General features: G+C 43.2%; 1 protein-coding gene across 3 annotated transcripts in view; it reads left to right on the top strand.

Moving 5' to 3' along the window:
- The first annotated feature begins 8,014 nt into the window (after positions 1 to 8,014).
- PAPSS1 (3'-phosphoadenosine 5'-phosphosulfate synthase 1) overlaps positions 8,015 to 14,386 on the top strand; it is a 99,986-nt gene continuing 93,614 nt past the window's right edge. For 2 of the 3 annotated variants that reach the window (XM_054726733.1, XM_054726743.1), the window contains exons 1-2: positions 8,080 to 8,145; positions 13,988 to 14,116. In XM_054726733.1, coding sequence (XP_054582708.1) covers positions 14,018 to 14,116 — 99 coding nt within the window. In that variant the 5' untranslated portion in view covers positions 8,080 to 8,145; positions 13,988 to 14,017. Of the gene's footprint in view, positions 8,146 to 13,987; positions 14,117 to 14,386 lie in introns of all 3 variants that reach the window. The other variant, XM_028158613.2, reaches the window with a different exon arrangement.

Genomic DNA, 14,386 nt, shown 5'->3' on the forward strand with positions numbered 1-14,386 from the left:
ATAGGTGAGAATTTTTCTTTAAAAAACAACTCGGAAATATATGCTGCAAGTTCTAGTTCTGGGCATGTTATTCCTTCCCCTCTCCTCACTGAGTAACAGAAAGGAATAAGGAGAAAGTTAATGGTAGAAGAAAGGTGACAAGCAGAAGGAAAGAGCACATGGACAGCAGTGAAGCTGAAGCTGTTGTGCAAAATTTAGCTAATTACTAAAGTGGAGCGGGTCTAGGGAATAATGGACAACCAGGAGAAGGTTGAGCAGTCACTAGTCCAAGTCTATGGAGGAGTCAAAACGGAATCATTCCCTAGGTATTTATTAGGAGACAGTTTTGAGAAGTGGGGAACAGCACCCAGAGAACCCCACTTAAGTCCACAGACATGCCAGGTCTAGAATGTCAGTGAGAAGAGATAGAATACTGACATTGGGACACTAAGTCAATAGTGGGTTTAGCTGCAATTTTCATGAGGTAGAAGAAATTACAAATTGAGATGCCAAGAGCAACAGGACTTGCCTGTGGTTGTTGTGCAGACAGCCTCACTGCAGGCCGAGCGTTTGGGGAGTTATTACAAGAAAGAAACATGCCTGCTTTGGGGTCTCAGGATTCTATTTTAAAAGTTGTCTTTATTTTTTAGAATAGTTTTCTATTTACAGAAAAATTGAGCAGGTACAGAAGTACATTAAGATGGTACAGAGAGTTCCCATATACCACTATACTCAATTTCCCCTATTGTTAGCATTTTACCTTAGTAGTATTACATTTAATGACCCAATACTGATACATTAATATTAATGAAAGTTCAGTTTATTCAGATTTCCTTAGTTTTTACCTCATTTCTTTTTGTGTTCCAGGGCCCATTCAGGACACCACATTACATTTAGTCCTCATATCTCCTTCGGCTCCTCTTGGCCCTGCCAGTTTCTCAGACTTCCCTTGTTTTTGACAACCTTGACAATTTTGAGGAGTACTGGCCAGGTATTTTGTGGGTTATCTCTCTATTGCAGTGGTTCTCAACCTTCCTAATGCTGTGACCCTTTAATACAGTTCCTCATGTTGTGGTGACCCCCAACCATAAGATTATTTTTGTTGCTACTTCATAACTGTAATTTTGCTTCTGTTATGAATCGTTATGTAAATATCTGTGTTTTCCGATGGTCTTAGGCGACCCTGCTAGCGGTTCTCAACCTGTGGGTCATGACCCACAGGTTGAGAACTGCTGCTGTAGAGCCTAAGACCATCGGAAAACACAGATAGCAAAATTACAGTTATGAAGTAGCAACGAAAATAATTTTATGGTCGGGGGTCACCACAACACGAGGAACTGTATTAAAGGGTCGCGGCATTAGGAAGGTTGAGAACCATTGCTCTATTGGAATTTGCCTGATGTTTCATCATGATTAACCTGAGGTTATGGGTTTTTGGAGGAAGATCCAGAGAGATAAAATGTCACTTTCATCACGACATCACATCAAGACTGCATGTTATCAACATGACTTATCACTGTTGATGTTGATCATGATTACCTGGCTGAGACAGTGTTTGCCGAGTTTCTTCACCATGACGTTACTCTTCTTCTCTCCATTTCCTTAGTACTATTTGGAAGGAAGTATGCTCAGTCCATATTTAGAGAGTGGAGATTCATGCTCCCTCTCTTTGAGAGTCAAGTACCTACATAAATGAGTTGTGATTCTTCTGCATGGGAAATTGTTTCTTTTCCCTACTTATTTTTCAATCATTTATCTATATTGATATGGACTCAAGCATATATTTTATATTTGTGATAATCCAATAATGCTTTATTAATTTTGTTGCTCAAATCATTCCAGCTTTGGCCATTGGGAGCTCCTTCATTTGGCTCCTGAGTTCCTTTGACAGACTCTCATGAATGTGGTGTTTCGTTGTTTTTTGTTTTGTTTTTCCTTTTTGTACTTCCTTACTTTCTGACACTCTATTAGTAAGATGTTCCAGGCTCATCTTGTATGCTTCTTTGCTAATCCTGAAATCAGCCATTTCTCCAAGAAACCCTGGTTCCTTTTATTAGAAACTAGAGGCCCTATGCACAAAATTCGAGCAAGGGTAGGCCTTCCTTCCCCTGGCTGCTGGCACCGGCTTCCTTCTGGCACCCGGGACTCGGACTTCCCTTCTGGCCGCAGGCAGGCAACCAGGACCCAGGCTTCCTTCACAGCCTGGAAGGACGTGGAAGGACGTCTGGTCTAATTAGCATATTACGCTTTTATTATTATAGATGGTATTAGAAACCAATACCCTAGGCATACAGGAAAGTGTACTCATTGCTACTGGGGTGTTAGTTCTTTTGAGCTCTCTCATCTGACAGAGCAAAGACATATACTAGTACATGTATATAATACACACACATCTATAAATATTCCTATATGTAGTCATCAGTACCTATATTAGACTAAACATGAGTCCTTACTGTCTCCAGGTCGAATCCAGTACCAAATGAATTATTCTAGCCTCCTCCCAATTCATACCAGTTCCTTACCTGAATCTCACTGCACCAGCTGAGAAGCTTGGCTCTCACTTTGTGCCGTCCATTTACTTACCTATTTGGTTACATTATTCATGTATAGCAGCATCAGAATCATGAACTCTAACATCAATTAGAGCACAATGCTTATGTGCAGTTCCTTTTGCCTTCAGTTTTACAGACTCCACTCATGTCCATATTCACTCAGGTCAGCACCCCACTCCCCTTTGTTGACACTGTAAGGAAATTAAAAGATGGAGGAGTAAATTTACACATTAAAATAGTTTTAAAGACATGTCATGCATTTTAATTTGTTAATACTAAATTGTACTGTCTGGGGATGCACATTTAAATGGTGAAACTTTTAAAAAAAAAGCAAAGAAGTTATAACTATAGAAGTAACCTCATAAGAAAGCAACTTCTACTTTTGGGCAGAAAAAAATATCAGTGACTGGATGTACTCTCCCACTTGAAACAACTAACAGAAACCCAATAACATAATACACAAAACAGTGGTTTTCAGACATTGGATACCAGGCATACTTGACAGTGATTCCTGAAAATGGGGAAACAAATAAGATAAGCCCTATAATTGCCTTAGCTTACTATCTGGAGGGAGTTTCCAGGCTACAAAGCAGGATTGGGGAACCCTGGCAGGGACCAGTGGTCCCCTGAGTTAAGAAGTTGGAGCTGGGAGTCTGGGAGCCCGGGTAGAGAGGAGAAAGCAGAGTAGAGAAGAGAGAGCTGCCACAGAGCAAGCTCCAGAGATGGCAGGAAGTCCACCTGGCAAAAGGCAGTGGGGAAACTAATGGAGGACAGAGAAACATACACAAAAGGAGCAGAGGGAAAATGCCTGGAGCTCACACCAGCAGAAAATAGACCGTGCTCCCACCAGCTAGTGGAGGACCTTGGTCATGGGCAAAGCACTCAAAATGGTGTTCTGAGTGGTGAGACACAATTAGTCATAGAAGAATGGTTATTCTGATGCCACCGAATGATGCTAAAATCAAACCTTGAAAGGATTAAGCTGTTTCCAAGTAACTTGACTGTGACCCAGAATAAAGTTCAAGAATATTTATAGAAATATAAAACTATGCAGCATTCAACAAAGTAAAATTCATAGTATCAGGGGTCTGGTAAAGAGGAGGAGGAAGAAGGGAAGATATGGCTCATAACGAAAAAAAAAGAATCAATGCAAAGAGATGTAAACACAGATAATAGAATTTGTAGATAAAGACATTAAAAGAGTTTTGTTCCATATATTCAAACAGGTAGGAGAAAGATTTCATATTAAATGGAGGCATAGAATATACATATATGTTTTGTAATCCTCACCTGAGGATATTTTCCCATTGATTTTTAGAGAGAGTGAAAGGGAGGGGGAGAGACAGAAAGAGAAAGAGGAGAGTGAAAGGGAGGGGGAAAGACAGAAAGAGAGAGAGAGAAACATCAATTGGTTGCCTCCCACATGTGCCCTGACTGGGGCCGTGATTGAGCCTGCAACTGAAGAATGGGACGTTGACTGGAATAAAACCTGGGATATTTTAGTACATGGGCCGATGCTATATCCACTGAGCCAAACCGGCTAGGGCAAGATATAGCTATATATTTAAAAGACCCATATTGACTTTCTAGAGATGAAAACTAAAATGTTTAACAGGGAATATATAGAGAATTTTAAAACTCAGGAATAGGAGAACAAACAACTCAATTAGAAAATGGACAAAAGTTCTGATCAGACACTTAAAGAAGACACATAGGAGCCAAAAGGCACATGAAAAGGTGTTAGCATTACTGTCATTAGGGAAGAACAAATTAAAACCATAATGAGGGCCTGGCTGGTATGGCTCAGTGGTTGAGTGTCAACCCATGAACCAGGAGGTCATGGTTCAATTTCTGGTCAGGGTGATGTCTGGGTTTCAGGCTTAATCCCCAGTAGGGGGCGTGCAGGAGGCAGCCACCAATGATTCTCTCTCATCATTCATGTTTCTATCCCTCTCTCCTCTCCCTTTGAAATCAATTAAATAAACCACACACACACACACACACACACACACACACAACAACAACATAATGTGGTACCACTGCATACTACTACAGTGACTAAAATGAAAAAGACCAACCATACCAAGTGTTGGCAAGGATATGGGACAACTACAATTCTCGTGCACTACTGGCAGGAATATAAAATTGTAAAACCATTTTGGAAAATGGTTTTGGCAGTTTTCAAAAAGTTAAACATATGCCTGCCATAAGGCCCAGCCTTCCCCCTCCTAGGTGATTACCCCAGGGAAAGGAAAGCATATGTCCACACAAAGACTTGTATATGCTAGAAAATGTTCATGGCAACTTCATTTGCAATAGCTCCCAACTGAAATCACCCAAATATCCTTCAACAGATGAATAAACAAATCCTGGTATATCCATGCATTGAGTTTAGCTAAGCTACTCAATGATATCGCTGCTTCAGCACCCATTTTGTTTGGCCAAGTGCCGGTGGGAGCCTTAAGCTGACGTTAGCCTCCTTATGCAATTGTGCACTCTAGATCAGAGATTTTCAACCAGTGTGCCTCAAGAATTTTTAAAACACGCAATACCTGACTATTTAGACAGGGACACTGATCTCTTTTCCCTTAGATTTAAAAAAAAAAGACAATGGTCATCCAGTATAAATGAATCAAATTATATATTTTTTGTCAGATCGGCAAAAAATGTATTTTTTTGGTGTACCCCAGAGTTTTTAGTAATTAGCTTCTGTGTGCCGTGAGATGAAAAAGGTTGAAAATCGCTGTCCTAGATAATAGCTTGCTGAGTCACAAGCAAATACAAATTCTGGATATGACTTCCTCGACAGCTCTTGTGACCAACAGTCTCCTCTGCTTCCAAGACTTTCCCTTTGCATGCATTTTAGGTGAGATCCCCATGGAGCTTCTCAAAACTCTGCTCTTGTTAGCTTGACTTGAACAATTTGTCCCTAGCTTGGGAAACCCAGAGGACTCCATTAATGGAGTCCAATAAAGGCATATGCTTCAGGTCTACCACTCTCTCTGTCTGCACCCTGCCTTGCCCTCCCAGGTAGCTCCTGAAGGTGTGCTGTGTTGTGGGTAATAAACTTCTGTATTTCAGTTTCTCTTGTGGTCCCTTGTTGAATAGCAACTCACTATCCAGCATCCTGTGCTCTACTTAACAAATGTTAATTTGACAAAAGCATGACATGGTACAGTGGAATACTAATCACCAATAAAATGGAATGAACTATTGATATGCACAGCAACATAGATAAATCTCATCATAATTATGCTGAAAGAATCTAGGGAAAAGAATACACACGGTGTTTGGCGCTGCTTCCCATTAGTCACTACTCATTTATTTTAACATATCAAAATTTTTAACACAGTGTTTTACATATAGTGAGGTACTTAAAGATAATGTTTGTCTTTGATTTTAAATTATCTGAAGCTTGGAATGCTCTTCCAAGCTCATTGCTATCAGTGGCAGAATTCAGAATTATACTGAGATTCAATTCTGCATACCGATCCTTGATTAAGAATCCTGTAGAAAAAGCTATAGGAAACCACAGACATTTTATTTTATTTTTTATTTTAGTTTTTTAAAAAAATATATTTTATTGATTTTTTACAGAGAGAGGGATAGAGAGTTAGAAAGATTGATCAGCTGCCTCTTGCACACCCCCTACTGGGGATGTGCCCGCAACTAAGGTACATGCCCTTGACCGGAATCGAACCTGGGACCCTTGAGTCCACAGGCCGACGCTCTATCCACTGAGCCAAACCGGTTTCGGCACCACAGACATTTTAATTGGTCTAAAAACAAGACCAAATTTCCCTTTTAGAAATATCACTCTGACAGAAGTTTTAAGAACGTTGTGAGTGGCAGAGAGCTGCACCGGTGGGAGGATGTGCAGTTAAGGGCCTTAGTTGTGATTCAGGTTGGATACGGGAAAGGCCTAATTTGAGATAGTAGCAGTCTAGTAAATAAACAGGGGACTTATTTGCTGGCTATCAAGAGTTTTGATAGCAGCTTCAGGTTTTAGAGATTGGGGTGTGTGTATTGAGGGGAGAGGGTATCGGGTATGGGGGAGCAGAGCTTCACAGAACAACTATCTTGGTGCCAGGGCAAGCAGTGGGGAAGCACTAAGAGTAATGGCGATGGGAGAGGAGATAACGCATGGAGGAAGCTCCCCCATACCCTGTAGCTCATCCTATGAGCTAGCCCTGCAATAACTGGGTGAATTTGAAAATGTCCTCCACAGGCGGGCATTCTACCCGCTGGTAACATGCAGCCCTCTTAAGCCTGAATTTCAGTCCTCTAAGGATTTCCTGAGAAGCTAATAATACAGAGGCACGTTTTCAGCCTAGTCCGTGAGAAGTACTGGACAGAAATCTCCTGATGGGAAGAGAGGTTTCCAAGTGGTTGTTAACCAAAGAAGAGGTTCAGGCTGTAACAACAACAACAACCAAAAGCTTTTATTTTTTGGAATCTGAGAGACGTAGATTCAGGGAGCACCCCAAACTGCTCTGGAGAGAACAAAGAAAGGCAAGGTTTACAAAGGCAAACACCACAGCGTAATTCTCCCATGAAAATGAAAGATAGGTTAACGGGGATGGTTAGTTCCAGTATGCAAATGAGGGAGGGAAAAACTACAGGGAAGGAGAGTCCATCCATTTCCATGCACATGCAGCAGTTGCTCTAGAATGTTTATGGCTCAGCCTTGAGCAGAGGTTAGTGACTTATGGCAGCTCTGAGAACTGAGGCACAATGTCCATAGGCCCCACTTCCGTAACAGCCTCCTGCCTGTTTGACTCTCTCAGCAGCTTATTCCATTATATTTTCTCCGTTATCGTGGGGGAAGGAGGACACTTGGCAAATAACCTCTAAGCCCAGTCGAGATGGTAATTATGGATGTCCAGAGATGGCGCATCAATTTTGTAAACGCAATCATGCGTTGAGCAGAAGGAGGAACTTGTGGAAAGCAAGTTCAGTGACTCAATCCTTCCCTTTGCAAGAATGGAAAAATCCATTTTCAAATGTGCCTTGGCTAACCAGGGCACAGACTTGGTGGACACGAGGCTGGCTGCCTGGTGTATGGAGGAAATGCAGGAAGGGCAGAATTTCACATCAATGTCTTCTCCCAAGAGCATTGGCGCGAGAGCCAGTAGCCATTCCCCCAGGAGGCCGGCTCCCTGGACCCGGCCGGCCCCCGCGCAGGCGCAGCGCACGGCAGACCGGCGAGGCCTGGGCGCCCCGCGGTTCTTTGCCCAGGCCCTGGCCCTTCTGAAGAATGAAGAGGGAGGAGCCTCGTGGGCGCTCGAAGCCCCGCCCCCAATCTTCCCTTGGCCCCGCCTTCCGCTTCGCCCCGCCCCACGTACCTCTGCCCTGGACCTGCAGGAGCGGCAGCTGACACGCGTGCGGGCGGTAGGAGTCGCGAGCGCGAGCGGACGTCGGCGCGCGCGGGCGCCGGCGCCAGGTGACCCCGCCCCCCGCCCCGCCCCGCCCCCGCCCCCGCCCCGCCGGCCCTCCCTGCTCCTGTCGGCCTCCGGGCTCTGAGAATCCCGGCACCCGCGCGCGCTCTGCGGCCATGGAGGTGCCCGGGAGCCTGTACAAGAAAGTCAAGCTGAGCAACAACGTGCAGAACTGGGTGAGTGGGGACCGTGGAGGCCGGGAGCCTCCGGCTGCCGCTGGTTCCGGAGCCCCTGCCTGCCTTCCGCCTCCTTTGCATCCTCCCTGGAGCGCCGGGGATGGGTACCAGAGGCCGCGGCGCCTTCCAGCCGGGGTGCTGGGTGGTGCGGTCGGGGGCTGCGTTGCGTCCGAGCCACCCTCAGTGGGAAGAACGTCCTCTTCCCCGGTTCCTCGGCCCAGAGGAGACCTCGACTTAAAGTCTTTGCTGAGAGAGCCGGCGGCTGCTGAGACCTGCACCTTCGAAGGGGAGCTGGTTGCATCCGCTGGAGTGGCGTGAAGGTCTGCAGAGGCGGCGGAGGGGGCGTCGTTGGGTGTGCTGCTGGCTTTTCTTGGCTCCGCCAGCGCGCTTACCCAGGGTGGTGTCCGCTTCCAAGTCTTTCCAGTTCTGCGCTTCAGTGCGGAGAGAGAGTGCCCAACAATGTGTCCATTCATGAGTGGAGAATTCACTGAACTGAGGTTCTTTGTGGCTCGGTGTTAAATTGGAATGGCTAACATTGCGTGGAGTTAGTTCTAAGACTCAGTTCCTGGAGGCAGTAAGGTGTGGGAAGACGAGTGGTTTATAACGTTTAGCAGCGACAGCCAGTTGGCTTTGATGGTCGGATGGTGTGTCCTCCTTTAGGTTGCTTCCTTCCTTGTTCTTTGGTAAGAAACAGCCTTAATTCAAACTCCTTAGTGCCCTTCTGGGTGGGGTGGGGAGGTGGTGTCCAATTTGGCTCTTTGAAAAGGCGCTGGTTTTAGGTTTAGGTGGACATTTTTTTTATTTTTATTTCACAGTACAACAAAGTCATGAGGTTTACATGCAGCCTTTGCAAATCATGTCAGGCAGATGTTCATTTGCAGTCAGTCATTTTCCATATCTGTTGTTGCCCAGGATGCTCACCTGTTTCCTTCCTCCTTTTAGTTATTGTCTTTCCCTTAGGTTTTAAGGGAAGGCGAGTTAGAACATTGGAAAGAGCCCTTACTGGACTACTGGCCTGGTCTCTGACACCAGCTTTGCCATTTACTAGTGTGTGATCTTGAGGAAAATAACTTTACTTCTTTAAACCTCAGCTGACTAAAGACGGGTATGATAGTGTGTACTTCACAGGGTTATTTTGAAGAGTAAAGGAGATAATGCATTTGAAAGTACAACGAAGTGTCATGAAACTGTCGACTCTGCTCCTGTTATCTTGAGTATTTCCTGGTTAGGAAAATAGGGGATTCGGTTAAAGTATTTAAAGGTAATTTCAGTTACACCATCTGTTGCTCATTTATTTACTATTCCATTTGCCAAATAAGTGAATATTTTTTGTAGAGACCTGTGCCAGACATAGAAAAGATGAAAAATGAGGGACTCGCTGTTTGCATTCTGGTTGCTCATGGCCTGATTGGGGTTATAAATGACTTTGCCAAGTGATGAGTTTGTCATTTTGACCACAGTCGTGGTATAAGACAAATTTTTTTTTTTTTGCAATTTGGAGGAGAGATTAATTTAGCCTGGGTGTTTTGGGGAGGGTTAACAAATGAGAAATGTGCTCAAATTTCTGAGGCAGAGGGGAGCTGTGTGAATAAGGGCTGGGAATAATAATTATTTTTTATTCTAAGAACAACTAAGAGTTTACTCTGGAGAGTTTTTTGTTGAGGAATGGAGATAAAATTCGATAAGCTGGAACTATGTTATACAGTTGTTTTTGTTAATCCTCACCCGAAGATATTTTTCCATTGATTTTTAGGGAGAGTGGAAGAGAGAGGGAAAGACAGAGAGAAACATTGATGTGAGAGAAACACATTGATTGGTTGCCTCCTGCATACATCCCAACCAGGGCCCAGGCCAGGGAGGAGCCTGTAACCAAGGTATGTGCCCTTGGCCAGAATCGAACCTGGGACTCTTTGGTCCGCAGGCCGATGCTCTAACCACTTATCCAAACTGGCTAGGACTAGGTTATGCAGTTGTTAATGTTTGCTCCCAGTGTTAAGACTTGATTCTGTGGGAGATTTTTTAAAAACATATTTTTATTTTATTATTACATTTTTTCAAAAATATATTTTTATTGTTTTTAGAGAGGAAGGGAAGGAGAGAGAAAGGGATAGGAACATCAGTGATGAGAAAGAGTTATTGATGGGCTGCCTCCTGCATGCCCCATACTGTGGATCCCAGGCATGTGCCCTGACCGGAAATGGAACCATGACCTCCTGGTTCATAGATTGATGTTCAACTGCTGAGCCACACTGGCCTGGCATTCTGTGGGAGATTTTTGATGAGGCTAGAATTTTTAATTTTCTGGGCCTTGTAGTCTTTTTTGCCCCAGTAGGGAACACCCACCATGTTTCCAGGATTGAGAGTGACACAAATTTGAAGAACTCATACACCTTTAATGTTCCTATTACGTGATAAAACTGGTGTTCCAGGAAGACCGGGTGATGGGGAAATTAGACATTGTTCCAGATGTGGAAGCTCTGGAAAACAGACAGAGTTATATGAGGTTTAAATGAATTACAGGCATACCTCATTTTATTGCACTTCACAGATACTGTGTTTTCATCAACATTGAGGTATGACCTTCCTTCAGCAAAAAGATTATCACTCACTGAAGACTCAGTTGATCGTTACCATTTTTAGCAATAATGTATTTCTAAATTAGTTATGCAGGTTCTTTTTTAGACATAATGCTATTGCACACTAAATAGACTGCATTGTAGTGTAAAGATAATTTTTATGTACATTGCGAAACCAAACGTTTCTGTTACTGGTTTTATTGCGGTAGCCTGGAACCAAACCCGAGATATCTCTGAGGTATGCATGGTACATGCCTTGGGACATGCCTTGTTCCACACGTTGGGGATGCAGTGGTAAAATAACAGAAAGGGGTTCTGCTGTCATGGGTATTACATTCTACTTAAGAGACAGTTAATTAAAGAGCAACAAATGAATGAATGAGATAATTTTCCCTGCTACTAGTTCTACCTTTTCTGAACATTTTGCCCCTTATACTGCTAGATGCCTTTCACAGAAGGCCAGCTGCCCATTCTGGATTTTGGGGGAGACTGAAGTAGTACAAAAATGAGACAAGAGTGCAGAAATGGAACATACAGCATATTGAAGGCCAACCGAGAGGCCCGTATGGTCATTCTTTGGAGCATGGGCCTGGCTCTTGTCAGGGGCAGGTATTGATCTCCCCATCCTAGAAGCCAGGAAGATATTGTAGGAAAAATTGCCCAAAGAGGAAAAGCTGGACTTTTTACCAAGAATGTATTCTTTTTTTTTCTGACGATATTTTTTCCATTGATTTTTAGAGAGAGTGGGAGGGAAAGAGAGAGACAGAAAGAAACACCGATGTGAGAGAGACACATCGATTGGTTGCATGCCCCCAACCAGGGCCGGGAGCCTCTAAACAAGATATGTGCCCTTGAACAGAATCGAACCCGGCCTTCAGTCCATAGGCTGACACTATCCCAGTGGTCGGCAAACTCGTTAGTCAACAGAGCCCAATATCAACAGTACAACGATTGAAATTTCTTTTGAGAGCCAAATTTTTAACATTTAAACTTCTTCTAATGCCACTTCTTCAAAATAGACTCGCCCAGGCCGTGGTATTTTGTGGACGAGCCACACTCAAGGGGCCAAAGAGCCACATGTGGCTCGCGAGCCATAGTTTGTTGACCACAGCTCTATCCATTGAGCCAAACTGCCTAGGGCACCAAGAATGTACTCTTTCATGTTGACTAACAACAACAGTAAGAAGAATGACAGCAAGGTCTAGCTCTGTATCGTGCCATCTGGTAGCCGCTAGCCACCTGTGGCACGTTAAATTTACCCAAAGTTAAATAAAATAAAAAATTCTGTTTCTTAGTTTCTCTAGCCACATTTCAAGTGCTGCTTTGCCTCACGTAGCTACTGACCACTGTGTTGGACATGCAGTGTAGACCATTTTCATCATCTCAGAACAACAGGGCAGGTCTAGGTAGTCACTTGGGGCTGGATGCCAACATTTTTTCTACTTACCCGTGTATACTTGTATCCGTGGTCTTATCTTTACTTTCTTACCAGGGCAAGGACGTTTTAAGAGGTAGTGGCTACTATCAGGATTTTAGGCAATTCTGAGCTTTGGCTCCTCGAAGGGTACCCAGCACTGTTAGCCTTCCATTAGCACAGTTGCTTCTCTAAATTTGAAATGTGAAATAAACTTCCCCAGCCTGGCTTTGTCACATAAAATTTTGAGGATTAGGTGTTTACCAGTGGTTCTCAACCAAATAAAATTTTGCCACCCCCCGGGGACATTTTGCAATATCTGGAGACATATTTGGTTGTTACTGTGTGTGTGTGTGTGTGTGTGTGTGTGTGTGTGTACCCTTGTGCATCTGGCGAGTAGAGGCTAGGGATCTAGGGATGCTGCTAAACATTCTGTATAAACATGATAGCTCCAACAGTAGATTATCTGGGCCAGAAAGTTATTATTTATGAAGTTGAGAAAGTCTGCTTTACTCTTGGCTTTGACTTAGCAAAAGGGAAAATGTTATGTAAAACTTAAATGCAAAAGTAGTAATTTAAAATAAAATCCAATTGATACTAGAATTCTCTTTTTCTTTCTTTTTTTTTTAGATATATTTTATTGATTTTTTACAGAGAGGAAGGGAGAGGGGGAGAGAGAAACATCGATGAGAGAAACATCAATCAGCTGCCTCCTGCACACCCCCTACTGGGGATGTGCCTGCAACCAAGGTACATGCCCTTGACCGGAATTGAACCTGGGACCCTAGAGTCCGCAGGCTGACACTCTATCCACTGAGCCAAACTGATTAGGGCTAGAATTCTCTTTTTCATCCACTTGGAAGTTACCATCTCTTGCTCTGAGATGGATCAATTACCCATAGCATACCAACAATAAAACTCCAATCCTGAATTGTTTTAAAAACACATTACTAAATAATTAGTTCAAATGAAGAGTATAATACTTCTTTGTGTTACTTACCTAAGAGGTAAACATTTTAGTGAGATATCCTTTCCTAAGGACACAGTTCTGTACCAAATAAGTTTTAAGTGAGTAAAACTAGTGAAATATTAGACATTATTTTATATAAGTCCATTTTCTAACTTCAGAAGAATGCAGCCATTAGGTTGCTTTCTCTTATTCTCTCTACTTTCTTTGATGTTTGCATCCCTTCCCTTTGTCTTTATCTCTCTTTTGTGTTAAGTGTACAATTCAATGTGTCTTTGTATATTCACAGAGTTGTGCAACCATCACCAATATATAATTTGAGAACATTTTCATCACCCCTAACGGGGACCCTATACCCATTAGTAATCATTCCCTACCTTCCTGCTCCCCCCACCTCCAGCCCCTGACATCCAACAATACACTTTGTGTCTTTGGATTTCCTTGTTCTAGACTCCTATAAATGGAATAATACAGCATGTAGCCTTTTGTGTGTGTTTTCTTTCACTTGACATACTGTTTTCAAGATTAATTCACATTGTAGTATGTATCAGTAGTTCACCCCTTTATGTAGTTGAATATTCCATTGTGTGGCTATACCACCTTTAGTTCATTTGAGCTATTTCTACCTTTGGCTATTACAAATAATGCTGCTGTGAGCAATAGTGTAGAAGTTTTTCTGTGCACTCATGGTTGTAAAGTTAATTTCAGCCTTTCCGGTAGAAGTTAGTGAGCTTTTGGCTGCCACCCTCTGAACTCCCTTCATGTGTGTGCGGACTGTCCTGCTGTCGTCATGGTTGAGGCAAGGGTCTGTCACCGTGTCATGGTTTCTTTCTCTGTTTGTAGTCGGTGTCCTTCCCTGAAATGTATGTTCTCTTTTATCCCCAGTATCTAGAAGGGATCAATCAACACTACTGAATGAATGAACAGGTAGTTCCAGACTCATTTCTGACTTCAAGGAATCTTTCAGGGCTGGGCTCCCCACCTGGAGGTTGTCCAGGGGCCCTTCCGTTGAAGGTATTGATATATAAAAAAAAGTCTATTAAGTAAATATTTAAATATTTTAAATCCTTAAAACAAAATAGTTGTGGAGACAAAATATATATGCAGAGCATGCATGACAGTTGATGGTGATCAGATAAGCATGCTGGTCATTTGGAGGTTTGGGGTAGGGCCCGAGATCCGCTTCCTGCCATGCAATCCGTGTTGCTACTCATGCATGTATTCGCAAGGCCTAAGTGTAGCCTTCTCAAGTTTTCTCAACCTTCAGGAATGTATGATCTTCAC

Source organism: Eptesicus fuscus, chromosome 2, assembly GCF_027574615.1.
Source record: "Eptesicus fuscus isolate TK198812 chromosome 2, DD_ASM_mEF_20220401, whole genome shotgun sequence".
In the NCBI taxonomy this organism is placed as follows: domain Eukaryota; kingdom Metazoa; phylum Chordata; class Mammalia; order Chiroptera; family Vespertilionidae; genus Eptesicus; species Eptesicus fuscus.